Raw genomic sequence first — 13,811 nt, forward strand, 5'->3', positions numbered from 1 at the left:
TGACTAATGGACTCTGTGTTAAAGGACTTCTTTTCTGGACAGCGTACTTGCACCAGCTCATCCAAAACTAAACACATCACATCTTTGCACACTTTTCAAGGGCTTAAGCCAACATGGGCTGATTATTGACTCTGCTAAATGCCATTTCTGGATGTTTACTATTGACTTTCTCTGCCACCACATCTCCTCAGAAGTTACGACACCTCTGCTGTCAAAAGCCGCCACTGTGGACTTTCCACAGCCCCATGCTACCAAAACACTAAAAGTTTTTAGGTGTGGTGAATTCCTATTACAGGTTCATTCTGTGAGCTGCTAAACTTATGCTCCCCTTATAAAGTACTCTTAAAGGCAGTGCCCCTAAATGCACGCTTAAGTGGTCACCAGACACGACAGAGCATTTGACGATGACAGTGACTCTGCTGATGCACCCAATCCCCAAATAGCCATCACTACCTATGCCTCAGACTATGCTGAGGGTGCTATGCAAGAACAGTTGGTTGGAGGTGTATGGCAACTGCTGGCTTTCATCTGGCATCCCCTCCTCATGAGGAAGTTCAGCACGTTTGACTGTGAGCTTCTTGGTCTCTATTTGGCTGTCCACCATTTTTATTTTTGACTCAAGGTTCGTCATTTCACAGCATTTGTTAACCACAAACCTGTCATGCACACAATGGTCAAAGCACAATGCCACCTGACATACATTTTGGAATTCACAACTGACATATAGGATATCGAAGGAAAAAATAATGCTATGGCTAATTGTTTCTCAGGGACGTCTGTTGATGCCATACACAGTGGAACTGACTCTGCTGGTATGGCATCTGAGCAAGCTACCGACCTAGAAGTCCAGGCTTACAGGTCATCAGCCAAGGGCCTGTGTTTGGCTCACGTCAAGTTCAGAGACACTAGAGTTTCTCTCCTTGCGATGTGTCAACCGGTCGCTCTCGCCCCATAGTGTCTGCAAACTGGAGGCTTACTGTTTTTAACCCCATTCACAGCCTTTCTCATCTGGGTGGGAAGGCTTTGCAGAAAGTGGGTGCTTTAAAATTTGTGTGGCACAGCCTTAGGAAGGACTACACTACTGGAGTGCAGCTGATGATTGTCAGCAGATGAAAATTAAATCATGTTTTGGCTCCATCAGCACCTTTCGAGGTTCCTGAACGATGGTTTGCCCATGTCAATATGGAATTGGTTGGTCCTCTCTCCCACCCCAAGGTTTCATGCATCTCCTTACCATGGTGGACTGTACCAACGGGTGGTCAGAGGTTGTCCCTCTAGCATCGATGATGGCTGTGGATGTGGTTTGGGCATTCACCAAAACTGGCTTGCTCTGTTCAGCACTCCATCTGATATTTCTTCCAAGCACGGTCCCCAATTCGCATCACAGACATCTCAGCCACAGAGGCCCAGAACCACGGTGTTAAATTGCATCACACCATAGCATTATCACCCACAGTCCAAAGCCCTGTGTGAGTGGCTCCCTGACTGACAAGTGTTAGTACGACTGTCTCCCCTGAGTCCTGCTGGGGCTCAGAATGGCTCCAAAATAGGATTTGCAGTCCTCTGCAGCTGAGTTGGTGTACAGGCAGCCACTACGGATGCCGGGCAATTTTATTCCTGATGCCATGATCACCTGGTCGGCAGCTCAGCAGTGTTCTGCCCTCCGGAGTAATTCTTTTACATCTAATCCTATAGTACTGTGCAAAAGTCTTAACTACACATACAAGACCATACAGGACAGCCAAGGTAGGGTGCCAAAGTACTGTATTTGTCAGTGTGGAGCAGACAGGAAGTTTGTAAATCTGGCAGGAGCAAAGGATATTGGGAACAGCGAGGGTGGAGCGCTTTGGGACAGGTGGCAGAGGAGTGCTGGGGGTTGATGTGGGTGCAGATATGCCCAGCCCTGGGGCACCAAGGTCACTTGATTCCAAACAATTAGTTTATTGATCATTACATCCTTGTCCTGTCTCTTCCCCTTTCCCAAACATGATTCCTCCCCCACCCCCCATTTCCTTCCCACTCTCAGTCCACAATTGAGACCCATTATCAGGATCAGGTTTATCATCACTCACATACACCATGTTGTTTTTGTGGCAATACAGTATAATAACTAAAATTACTACAGTACTGTACAAGTCTTTGGCACCCTAACTATATACATGAACCCAAGACTTCTGTACAGTACTATACTTCTTCATGGCATACAGCATTTTTGGATTCCATTTGACCCATGTTCTACATAATATGTTTTTGTTTGCCATGATGCACATCAACACCACCTTATGATGGCCTGTTCTATGTTTTGGAATGGGGCGAAAAGATTTTTGCAGATAGGAAGGGTTAGTCTAACGTATTTCTCTAGATCACCTTAAATCAGACCACCAAGACCTGGTGGGTCTACTATGAAACCCCCCGCATCACAACATGACCATATGTGTTTCAGCATACCCCCGGATGAGCCAGAGGCATTGCTGTTATTCCAACCAAGGTACATACGACCTGTGGCAGGCCGCTCGTACAAGCTCTAGAAGCACTCACAATGTTGGCTTTAGTGAATTTTAGGGTCGGGGGAGCCAGTGTAGGATAATGTGGTGGATGAAAAATGACACATATTGTTCATAATAGAATCTGTTTTACATCATTCAGAAACAGCGTCATTGAGTTGGATTCATTTTAAGAGACAGTGTCTGATGCAATGATGTCGGTGTAAGGTGACTGCTTTTGGCTTGTTCATAATGGAAGGGCTGCAGCTTCTGTTAAGTACATAAAATTACTCTCGCATGTTTTATTCACAAGATCCTACACAGAGACTGAGATAGTCCTTTCCAGATGAGGCAGAGATTCAGATGCACCTCCTCCAAGTTTGCTGCTGCATTCGATGCTCCTGTTGTGTTCTCCTCTACATCAACTAAACTCAGTACATTCTAGTTCACTGTTTTGCTGAGCTGTTCAGAATTGTCATCCTAAGCTCTTGGTTGCACATAATTTCAACTTCCCATTCCCACAACAGCCTGTTTATGCTTGGTCCAATGAAAACATCACCTCATATTCTGCATATCAGACTCCTCAACACCCGAAGCCTGGCCTGACACCTTGCCCTATTGTCCTGTTTATTATTTATTGTAATGCTTGCACTGTTTTTGTGCACTTTATGTGGTCCTGTGTAGGTCTGTAGTCTAGTGTAGCTTTCTCTGTTTTTTTTTTACGTAGTTCAGTCTAGTTTTTGTACTGTGTCATGTTACACCATGGTCCTGAAAAACGTTGTCTCATTTTCACTATGTACTGTACAGCAGTTATGGTCGAAATGACAATAAAAGTGAATTGACTTGACTTGATTGATATGCGGTCTGTAAGTCAATGGTATGAATATTGAATTTTCCAGATTTAGGTAACCTTTTATTTCCTGAGTTCCCCTCTCACCCTCCTTCTGATGCACCTCTGGTCTTCACACTTCTGTTCCATTTCCCATACCCTCCCTCCTCTATCACTCATTTTCATCTTCTTCCTGGTTCCATCTAGCTGCTCCAGAACATTTCACCCACCGGATCCCCTTCCAATCTGCCCTCATCTCCCTTGTTTATCAGAACACAAAACTTGCAGCCTTTGCATTCCTGCTTATCTTTCCTGTCACCACCTTTACATTTTCTCCCCTCCACTCCCCAGCCTGGCACCCATCCATGTACCTATCCAAGTCACATACTGTGAAAAGCCACTTGTACATTATATTTGAAACAACAAAACTTTGCTCGACCACAAATTGTTTTCTCAGTTAACTGCTGGATCATTAGTGTGATTGCTAGCAATGTAATGCCCAATTAAAGACCTAATGTGTTCAAACTAGCCTTGCCAAAAGAATCAGTGCCTGAATACCAAGTCCACATTTAATGGAGTGGTCAATGATCTACCATTAAACCAAGTCCAGCTTGACCAGATGCAGTTAAATCTATTAGTTATCCTTGGGTCTAGAGTAAAATACTTTAATGCCAACTGGTGTCACCTCTATTTTCCCCTTTAAGTTCAAATGTTTGCTGAATCCTGCCCTTATCCAGAACTGGGATTAATATCTCAATCCTCTTCTGTTTCCATGAATTTATCCCAATGAATCTCCGCCCTAGCATCCTTGCCATAATCTGAGCCCTTATACATCTGACTCTGTATTCTTGTACATGCTTTGTGGAATTCTTTCCCAAATTCTTCCATCTACCTTTTTAACAAAATACATCTTTCTTCTACATTTTTTTGTTTATCTTACTGTCGACTGACATGATTTATCAATCATTCCACCATCTTCTCCTTTTGTGGTTGATACCTATACTTATCTTGTCTTTTTGCTGAAGATCATTTTACTATGTTTTGCATTTCCTATGAACTGGACAAAGGGGATATGTCACAATGACAATGCACATTCCCATAATCTTCAACTAATGGCCCTGTGTATGGATCGTACTAACAAGAAGTACAGAAAAGCAGTTAACACTGCATTTAAATTTAGCCCAGATTGAGGACCAGCTTTAGGTGGGTGATAAATGGAAACAGCTTAACAAAAGAACATTTCCAGATGGAGCCAGGTTGGGGCGAGGGAGAATTAAAGGTAGAGACAGGAAAGATAAGCAAAGACAGGAATGCAAAGGCTACGTATCGTATTAGACACTAGACACTAGAATACTACAGCACAGACCAGGCCCTTTGGCTCTCGATGTTGTGCCGACCCATTTATTCCTTAAAAAAAAGTACTATACCCACACTACCCCATAACCATCTAGTTTTCTTTCATCCATGTGCCTGTCAAAAGGCTCTTAAATACCCCTGATGTTTTAGCCTCCACCACCATCCCCGGCAAGTCATTCCAGGCACCCACAACCCTCTGAGTAAAAACCTTACCCCAATGTCTCCCCTAAACTTCCCTCCCTTAACTTTGTAGACATGCCCTCTGGTGTTTGCTATTCGTGCTCTGGGAAACAGATACTGACTATCCGCCCTACCTATGCCTCTCATAATCTTGAAGACCTCTATCAAGTCCCCTCCCATCCTTCTATGTTCCAAAGAGAAAAGTCCCAGCTCTGCTAACCTTGCCTCATAAGACTTGTTTTGCAATCCAGGCAACACCCTGGTAAATCTCCTCTGCACCCTCTCCATAGCTTCCACATCCTTCCTATGAGGTGACCAGAACTGAACTGTACAATACTTACCAATACTGTGGTCTCACCAGAGATTTGTAGAGTTGCAACATGACCTCTCTACTCTTGAATTCAACCCCCTATTAATGAAGCTTAGCATCCCATAGGCCTTCTTAACTATCCTATCAACCTGTGCAGCAACCTTGAGAGATGTATTCTGATAAATAAAGGACTTGGGCAGATTGAAAGTGAGTGGGGAGGGGGATCTGGTGGGTGAAACGTTCTGGAGTAGCTGGATGGAACCAGGAGGAAGATGAAAATGAGTGACAGAGGAAATAGGGTACAGGAAAGGGAACAGTGATGGAAGGACCAGAGGTGGATCAGAAGGGTATGGTCCAGGTGGCAAAATAATACTATGTCATTGAGTACATAGGCCAAAGAGACTGTTTCTGTGCTGTAGTGTTCTTTGACTTTATCTTAGCAATTAGCAAAATAATCAGATTTATAGATTTTTACCTTCTCTTCAAAGTAAGTGATGAGTGCCAAGGTAAGATCTTCCCTGTACTAGAAGGCACTCCCAGGAGATGGCAACCAGGTGAATAAAATACTTCTCACTGTGTCATGACAATGTGGCTCAGTCATAAACAAGTAAAAACCTAACTGGATTAACAGATTTCACCTCCCATTTCCTACACTAGTCATCCCCTTAGATGTACCATAATATACTGTTAGGAAATGGATTAAGATAACACATCATTATTCTCATAAAACTCTGAGTCAAAGTGAGACCACAGACTGGGTAAAATTTAAATGCACAGTGCCAACCGCTTTGCTGCACTTATTATGTTAATACATATTTACTAACTACTGGCAATTACCAGTGCTTTCCTTGCAATCATTCCTTTCAGAGTGCATCAATGTTTGAAGGAGACACAGGATCTAAAATTGTTGCAAAGCCAAAACAGGAAGGAATGATTTACATTTACATAACTGTTTACATTATTACAGTATTTCATAAGCAAAGGATTACTTTCCAAAATACAGGCAACCCCCATGTTATGGCCATCTGGGCAGTTAAAATTTATAGTAACACATTCTCTATCTGAAAATTGGAGATATGGAGAAAATTATTTTTTCAGTCGTGCTTCTTGACACATGTGCAGATGACAATGCTTCACGGTACAGGAAATTGCAGCATGGACTATTTCTGAGGAATGCAAACTCACCACCCCCACCCCCTAAACCCCAATGTAGAATTTTGCCTATATAGTCCTGTCTAATTGGAAACTGTGGCAAATAATTTGGACAGAGCAATGTGTCATAAAGAGCAAGCAAACAACCAGAACAATTTTTATAGTAGCACTTTGCTGGAAAACCAGATTAATACTATATTAAGTTCATCTATGTCTGTAACTTATCTATATCCTGCTGCACCCTATGACATCCTTCTTCACTCTGAACATTGTGTTATCTGCAAATGGCTAATATTTACACAAGAACCTGGGAATTTGAGCTGATTTCAAACATAAAATGGTCTTATTTAACCTACATTAGAAACAACATATTCTGGCTCCTGATTTAGGGCAGGAACAAAGAAACTCAATCGAAGATCAAAGATATGAACATAGAATACTACAGCAGGAACAGACTCTCTGACCCACCACACCAATGCAGATCATGATGCCAATCCAAACTCATTTGCCCGCACATAGTTCATTTCCCTCTATTCCCTGGGTGTTTAATCTTAAACATTGCTTTCATATCTGCTTTTACTATCTCCCTCAGTAGCATCCTCCAGTTACTAATATTATCTATGTTTTTTAAAAACATTGCCTCGCAAATCTCATTTAAACTTTCTTTATTTCATCTTAAACCTCTACCTTCTAGTATTTGTAATTTCCATCCTGGAGATGGAGAGACTTGCTACACTATGTCTCTCATAATTTTAGTTGTGGATCTATCGGAGAGCTTTATACCTTCACTGGAAACCAGTAACATACCAGATGACTGGATGTAAATATGGTCTTCCTTTTCAAGGGAGATAGCAATGAAAAGTGTGGTAATAATAATCCTGTGTTCCTATTAACAATGGCAGGGAAGATGGTAGGGGAAAATCTGTGGGAGTGGATTAATCATTTAGAAAGGTGATTAATCACTACATCAGAGACTTTGTTACGAGCAGATCCTGTATATCCAACTTCATTTAATTCTCTGAAGAGTTAAAATGTATCAACGAGGGAAGGGCAGTAGATGTGATTTACATGGATTTTAGTAAAACCTTTTATAAGGTTTCACATGGAAGACAGGTTCAATAGGTAGGGTTCTTGGAATCCATGGCAAGTTCACAAATTGGATTCAAAATTGATTTGGCAATAGAATACAGAGGGTGAGATGTTTTTGTGACTGGATCTAGGTGACCAAAAGTGTCCTAGAAGGATCAAAGTTTGGACCCTTACCATTTGCAATGTGCAAGCAATTTGGAAATGGCTATCGGAGGCAAAATCAGTAAGTTTGTGAATGACATAAAGATTAATAATGATATGGAGGATAGTCTTAAACTGTAAAGAGATGTTGGTGAAACAGGCTGAAAAGCGTTAGGTGAAGGGATCCCATGATTGATGAGGACAAGTCAGTCCAAATGGCCCGCTTCCATCCTGGGCAATTTTATACCCTCTAAAGCTAGAGAGAGAACAAGAAAAAACTGAAGTCTGTCCTAACTCTCCTTATAGCTTCATGCTATATTCAGGTAACATCTTAGTGAACCTTTTCTACACCCACTCCAAAGCCTCCATATGTTATCGTTAGTGTGCTGCTTGGAAATCCAAGTGTGGGCTAACTAAAATTTAATGCAGATGCAATATGACCTCCCAGTTTTTATACTCGCAGTCAGTGGTGGACGAGAGGTCAGGGTGAATGTAGACTTGGAGGAAGGAAATGGGGGTCAGGATTCAACACCGAGGGCTCAAGGTTCGGAAGCCACCGAGGAGATGAAGTTTGCAGGACTGGAGATTGAAGACCAGTGATCCCCACTGTCCCTGAGTCCTGGGGTTGGAGCCCAAGGTTAGTGAGTCTGTAGCTTGGAGGCACAAAGTCTGTTGGCAGGTCTTGAGGTCAGGGACCTATGATCAGCTCGTCCTGGGGTCGAAAACCAGAGGTCAGTGATCGGAGACTGCAGCTAGAAGGTTAAAATTCTGTCACTGGCAAGTCTTGGGATCGATACCCAGAGACTGGCGAAGTCCAGCGGTTGGTGGCTCAATGTCAGTGAGTCTAGGCAAGGGACTGGAGATTGGAGGCATGATGGTGCGAGTCTGAGAGTCTGGGGCCAAGGACTAGAGGTGGGAGGCCTGCTGACGGCCTGACTGTATGTGAGTGGGTGGTTGGGAAAAGGGCTGGGGCTACTTGTAAACATGCTATGTCGGTACCAGAACGTATGGTAACACCTGACTGTGTTGGTTGTTAGATGCAAATGACGCACTTCACTGTATGTTTTGATGTATAAGTGATAGATAAATAAATAAACCCAATAAAGGATGATGGCATCTTGACTTCATCATCTATTCACCTGTACTGCGGCTTTTACAGGAGCAATAGATTTGTACTCCTAAGTTCCTCTACACATCAATGCTCTTTGGGATCCACAAGTCAGTAAGACATAGCAGCCCATCGAATCTGCTCTGCCAATCCAACATGCCCGATTTATTATCATGCTTAACACCATTACAGCTTTCTTCCTGTAACCTTTGACGTCCTAATGAAGAACCTATTAACCTCTACTTTAAATATACCCAATGACATGGCCTCCACAGTTGTCTGTGGTAATGAATTCCACAGATCCACCACTCTCTGGCTAAAGAAATTCCTTCTACTCTCTGTTCAAAATAGACGTCCCTCTATTCTGAGGCTGTATCCTCAGGCCCTAGACAAGCCTACTATAGAAAACATCCTCTCCACATCCACTATAGACTTCATAATATTCCGGAGGTTTCAATAAGATCCACCCCTTCATTCCTCTAAGCCCAGAGCCATCAAATGCATCTTATACATTAACCCTTTCATTCCTGGACGATATCACAGTATTACAGCATTAAAGCCAGGACCAACAGGCTATGGGACAGCTTCTTTCAACAAGCCATTAGACTTATAAACTTGCATGTCTGTACAGTGCAACGGAATCATAATGCACAGATTTGTACTCCCTCATGTTGTCTGATGGATGTAAGATTCTTGTGAACCCCTTTTGGACCCTCTCCAATGCCAGCACATTTTTTCTTAGATAAGGGGCCCAAAACTGCTCACAATGCTCCAAGTGCAGTCTGACCAATGCCTTATAAAGCCTCAGTATTACATCCTTGCTCTTATATTCTAGTCCTTTCAAAATGAACGCTAACATTGCATTTGCTTGCCTTACCACCAGTTCAACCTGCAAATTAACCTTTAGGGAATCCTGCACAAGGACTTCAAGACCCTTTGCACCTCTGATTTTTGAATTTTCTCCCTGCTTAGAAAGCAGTCTATGCCTTTATTCCTTCCACCAAAGTGCATGACCATACACTTACCTACAATATCTCTATCTTGTTAAGCAGCCTCATGTGCAGCACTTTGTCAAAAGCCTACTGAAAATCCAAGTAAAACAACAGCCACTGACTCTATTTTGTCTCTCCTGCCTGTAATTTCCCCAAAGAATTCCAACAGATTTGCCAGACTAGGTTTCCTCTTAAGGAAACCATGCTGACTTTGGCCTACTTTATCATGCACCTCCAAATACCCCACAACCTCATTCTTAATAATGGACTCCAACATCTTTCCAACCATTGAAGTCAGGCTAACTGGCCTATAATTTATTTTCTTCTGCTTCCCGCCATTCTCAAAGAGAATGACATTTTCAATTTTTCAATGCTCTGCAACCATTCCAGAATCTAGTGAAAAATCATTACTAATGTCTCCACAATCTCTTCAGCTATCTCTTTCAGAACCCTGGGGTGTAGTCCATCTGGTCAGTGACTTATCTATCATTAGACATTTCAGCCTTCCAACCACCTTCTCCTTAGTAATAGCAACTACACTCACTTCTGCCTCCTGACACTCTCGAATTTCTGACATACAGCTAGTGTTCTCCAGTGAAGAATGATGTGATATACTTAAGTTCTTCTGCCATTTCTTTGCAGCCCATCCCCATTACTACAGTATCATTTTCCAGCAATTGAACATCCATGCTCACCTCTCTTTTACTGTTTATATATCTGAAAAACTTTTGGAATCCTCTGATATTTTTGGCTTGGTTAAATGCAGCATTTAAATTAAATGCAGCATCTCCAAGTTTGCGGATGACACGAAGCTGGGTGGCGGTGTTAGCTGTGAGGAGGATTCTAAGAGGATGCAGGGTGACTTGGATAGGTTAGGTGAGTGGGCAAATTCATGTCAGATGCAATTTAATGTGGATAAATGTGAGGTTATCCACTTTGGTTGCAAGAACAGGAAAACAGATTATTATCTGAATGGTGGCCGATTAGGAAAAGGGGAGGTGCAACAAGACCTGGGTGTCATTGTACACCAGTCATTGAAGGTGAGCACGTAGGTACAGCAGGCGGTGAAAAAGGCAAATGGTATGTTGGCATTCATAGCAAAAGGACTTGAGTACAGGAGCAGGGAGGTTCTACTGCAGTTGTACAAGGCCTTGGTGAGACCGCACCTAGAGTATTGTGTGCAGTTTTGGTCCCCTAATCTGAGGAAAGACATTCTTGCCACAGAAGGAGTACAAAGAAGGTTCACCAAATTGATTCCTGGGATGGCAGGACTTTCATATGAAGAAAGACTGGATCAACTAGGCTTATACTCACTGGAATTTAGAAGATCGAGGGGGGATCTTATTGAAACGTATAAAATTCTAAAGGGATTGGACAGGCTAGATGCAGGAAGATTGTTTCCGATGTTGGGGAAGTCCAGAACGAGGGGTCACAGTTTAAGCATAAAGGGAAAGCCTTTTAGGACCGAGATAAGGAAAAACTTCTTCACACAGAGAGTGGCGAATCTGTGGAATTCTCTGCCACAGGAAACAGTTGAGGCCAGTTCATTGGCTATATTTAAGAGGAAGTTAGATATGGCCCCTGTGGCTAAAGGGATCAGGGGGTATGGAGAGAAAGCAGGTACAGGGTTTTGAGTTGGATGATCAGCCATGATCATACTGAATGGCAGTGCAGGCTCGAAGGGCCAAATGGCCTACTCCTGCACCTATTTTCTATGTTTCTATGTTAAACGACAAATCATTAAGATATTTTTGGCTAGCTGTACTTCGTATTTCACCTTTTGTCTCCTTATGGTTTTTTTTACTATTGCTATTGGTTTTTAAAGGCTTCCCAATCCTCTGCTTTTTACTGTATACTTTATTCTTACATCTGCACCCCCAACATCAACGCTTCACTTGCCTGGATTAAACTCTATCTGCTATTTCTCTCCCAAATTTCCAAATGATCTCTTGATAAATTTCCTTACTACCACACCTTCATTAACTATATCATCTGCAAATTTACCAAGCAGACAACCAACATTTTAATTCAAATAATTAACATGTATTAAAAAATATTCAAGTCCTAGCTCGGACCCTTGTGCAACACCAGTGGTCACAGACCTGCACTCAGAAACGCAGTCCACTACCATTGTGCCTTCTAAGCCAAATTTGGATCCAGTTTATCAACTTATTGTGGAACTCATATTTAATCTTTTGGATCAGCCCACCATGAAGGACCTTGTCAACTGCTTAACAGATATACACATAGCCATGCTGACTATCCCTATTAAGTCCAAACTTTACCAATTGTGCATAAACCTTGTCCCAAGAATCTTCTCCAATAATTTCCCAAGTCTGATCCAAGTTTGCCCACTACATGTCTTCACCGAAGGAATAATGTTAGCCACAGGTGAGGCACCAGAAGACCAGGGGATACAAATATCCCTGTCAAAGCCTCAGCAATATCATCCTTGCTTTCCTCAGTTTTGGGGGTTTGATTCCATAAGGCCCTGGGTATTATCCACCTTGATGTTTTGTGAGACATCCAGCACCAAAACTTCTTTAATACTGACATGCCCCTGAGTATCAACATATTTCTCCTTAAACTCACAATCATCCACACCCTTTGCATTTGTATTCACCAAGAAGTGCTCAAGTGCACTCATACTTCTTGCACAAATTTGTTCTGGTCTTTGAGTGGAACTACACTTCCACTCCTAATGCAAATAGAAAATGTGTTGGAATTCTATTTAACTCTACTTGTCAAAGACATTTCATAGCCCCTTTTAGCTCTGTAATCTCTTGTTTATGTTCTTTTGTACTTCCTTTATATTTTGCAAAGGTGTTCCTAAACATTGTACACGCTTCCTTTTTCTTTTTGACTAAACTGACAATAGCTTTCGTCATTCAAGGTTTCCAGATCTTGCCATGCTTATCTTTCATCCTCACAGCAACATGCTGCTCCTAAACTCAAACAAACTGGCCTTTAAAAGACTCCCATGTCAGATGCAGATCTACCTTCATATAGCCATGCCTGATCTACTTTCTCCAGTCCCTGCCTAACCTTCCCCCAATTTAACACTTTTACCTAAGGACCAGTCTTGTCCATGTTTATAATTATCTTGAAATTTACAGAATAATTATTTCTGTTCCAGAATTATACCCCACAAACTGATCAGTTAATCTGACACATTCCCCAATATAAAGTTGACTGTGGCTCCATCTTTGAACAATTTACATATTGTTTCAAGGAGCACATGGGTACATGCTGCACATTCTGCCCCATCTAAGGCTTAGGACTCCGTCAATATTAGAGAAGTTAAAATGACATGAAATATTAACCCTAATATAGTCCAAGAGAAACTTCACCTGTTGTATCATAAATTGTAGAGTCCAAACTTAGAGCTACAACAGGCTTTGCAAATCTATATATTAACTCAAAACTTTTATAGAAGGTATTTGGACAAAATTTTTAAAGCCAACACCATCACCTCAAATAAGTTGAATTCACAAGGGGAAATAAAGTAAATGGACAGGTAGTCTGACTTTATGATGCAAACACTTGGTTTGGACTCTGGCCATTTTGAAGAATCCAGTCTGAAAAAAGGAATTAGCTGTTCTTACTAGAACCAACAATATACAATTTGCAATTCTGGTCACATTACTTAGATACAATTTTGGCCAGCCCAACACCACACATGTTACAGCAGAGCACAGACTTAAGATGGACAATACCTTGAAGTTAAGGAGATCAGAAATTCACCAAAGTAAAATACCAATGGCTAATGTCAATGGTTAATGTTGATTCCTTAACAATTTTGCACATATATATCCATAAAAATGCATCGGCAAAACAATCTAGTTTAAATAATTACACTATCATATTACTTACCTTTTCTCGAAGGTCTGGCCGCTCCAATGCAATCATGCTGACATAAACAGTATAAGTTACAAAGGTTTTATAATCCATGAGTTCATAAGAAGTGAATGTAGAGACAGTATCCAAGAACAGCTCTGCAGCCTGCTTGAAGTCTCGAACTGCTACACAATACATCCCTTGATAAACTTTCAGACGATTCCTTCTATCCCAGTCACCACCTTCTTCAATTAAGCTGCAAAAGGGTAAACATGAAATACACTTAAAAAACAAAATTTATTAGTTTTGGTTAATTCTTCAAATAAATTGCAAA

At 41.7% G+C, this 13,811-nt stretch overlaps 1 protein-coding gene across 1 annotated transcript in view; it reads right to left on the bottom strand.

The window, feature by feature from the left end:
* Positions 1-13,811, bottom strand: part of psmd6 (proteasome 26S subunit, non-ATPase 6) — a 29,245-nt gene that overhangs the window by 5,079 nt on the left and 10,355 nt on the right. Inside the window, exon 4 of the mRNA XM_073072315.1 lies at positions 13,514-13,733. Within this exon, the coding sequence (XP_072928416.1) occupies positions 13,514-13,733 (220 nt within the window). The remainder of the gene's footprint in view (positions 1-13,513; positions 13,734-13,811) is intronic.

The sequence above is a fragment of the Hemitrygon akajei genome, chromosome 19, assembly GCF_048418815.1.
Source record: "Hemitrygon akajei chromosome 19, sHemAka1.3, whole genome shotgun sequence".
In the NCBI taxonomy this organism is placed as follows: Eukaryota; Metazoa; Chordata; class Chondrichthyes; order Myliobatiformes; family Dasyatidae; genus Hemitrygon; species Hemitrygon akajei.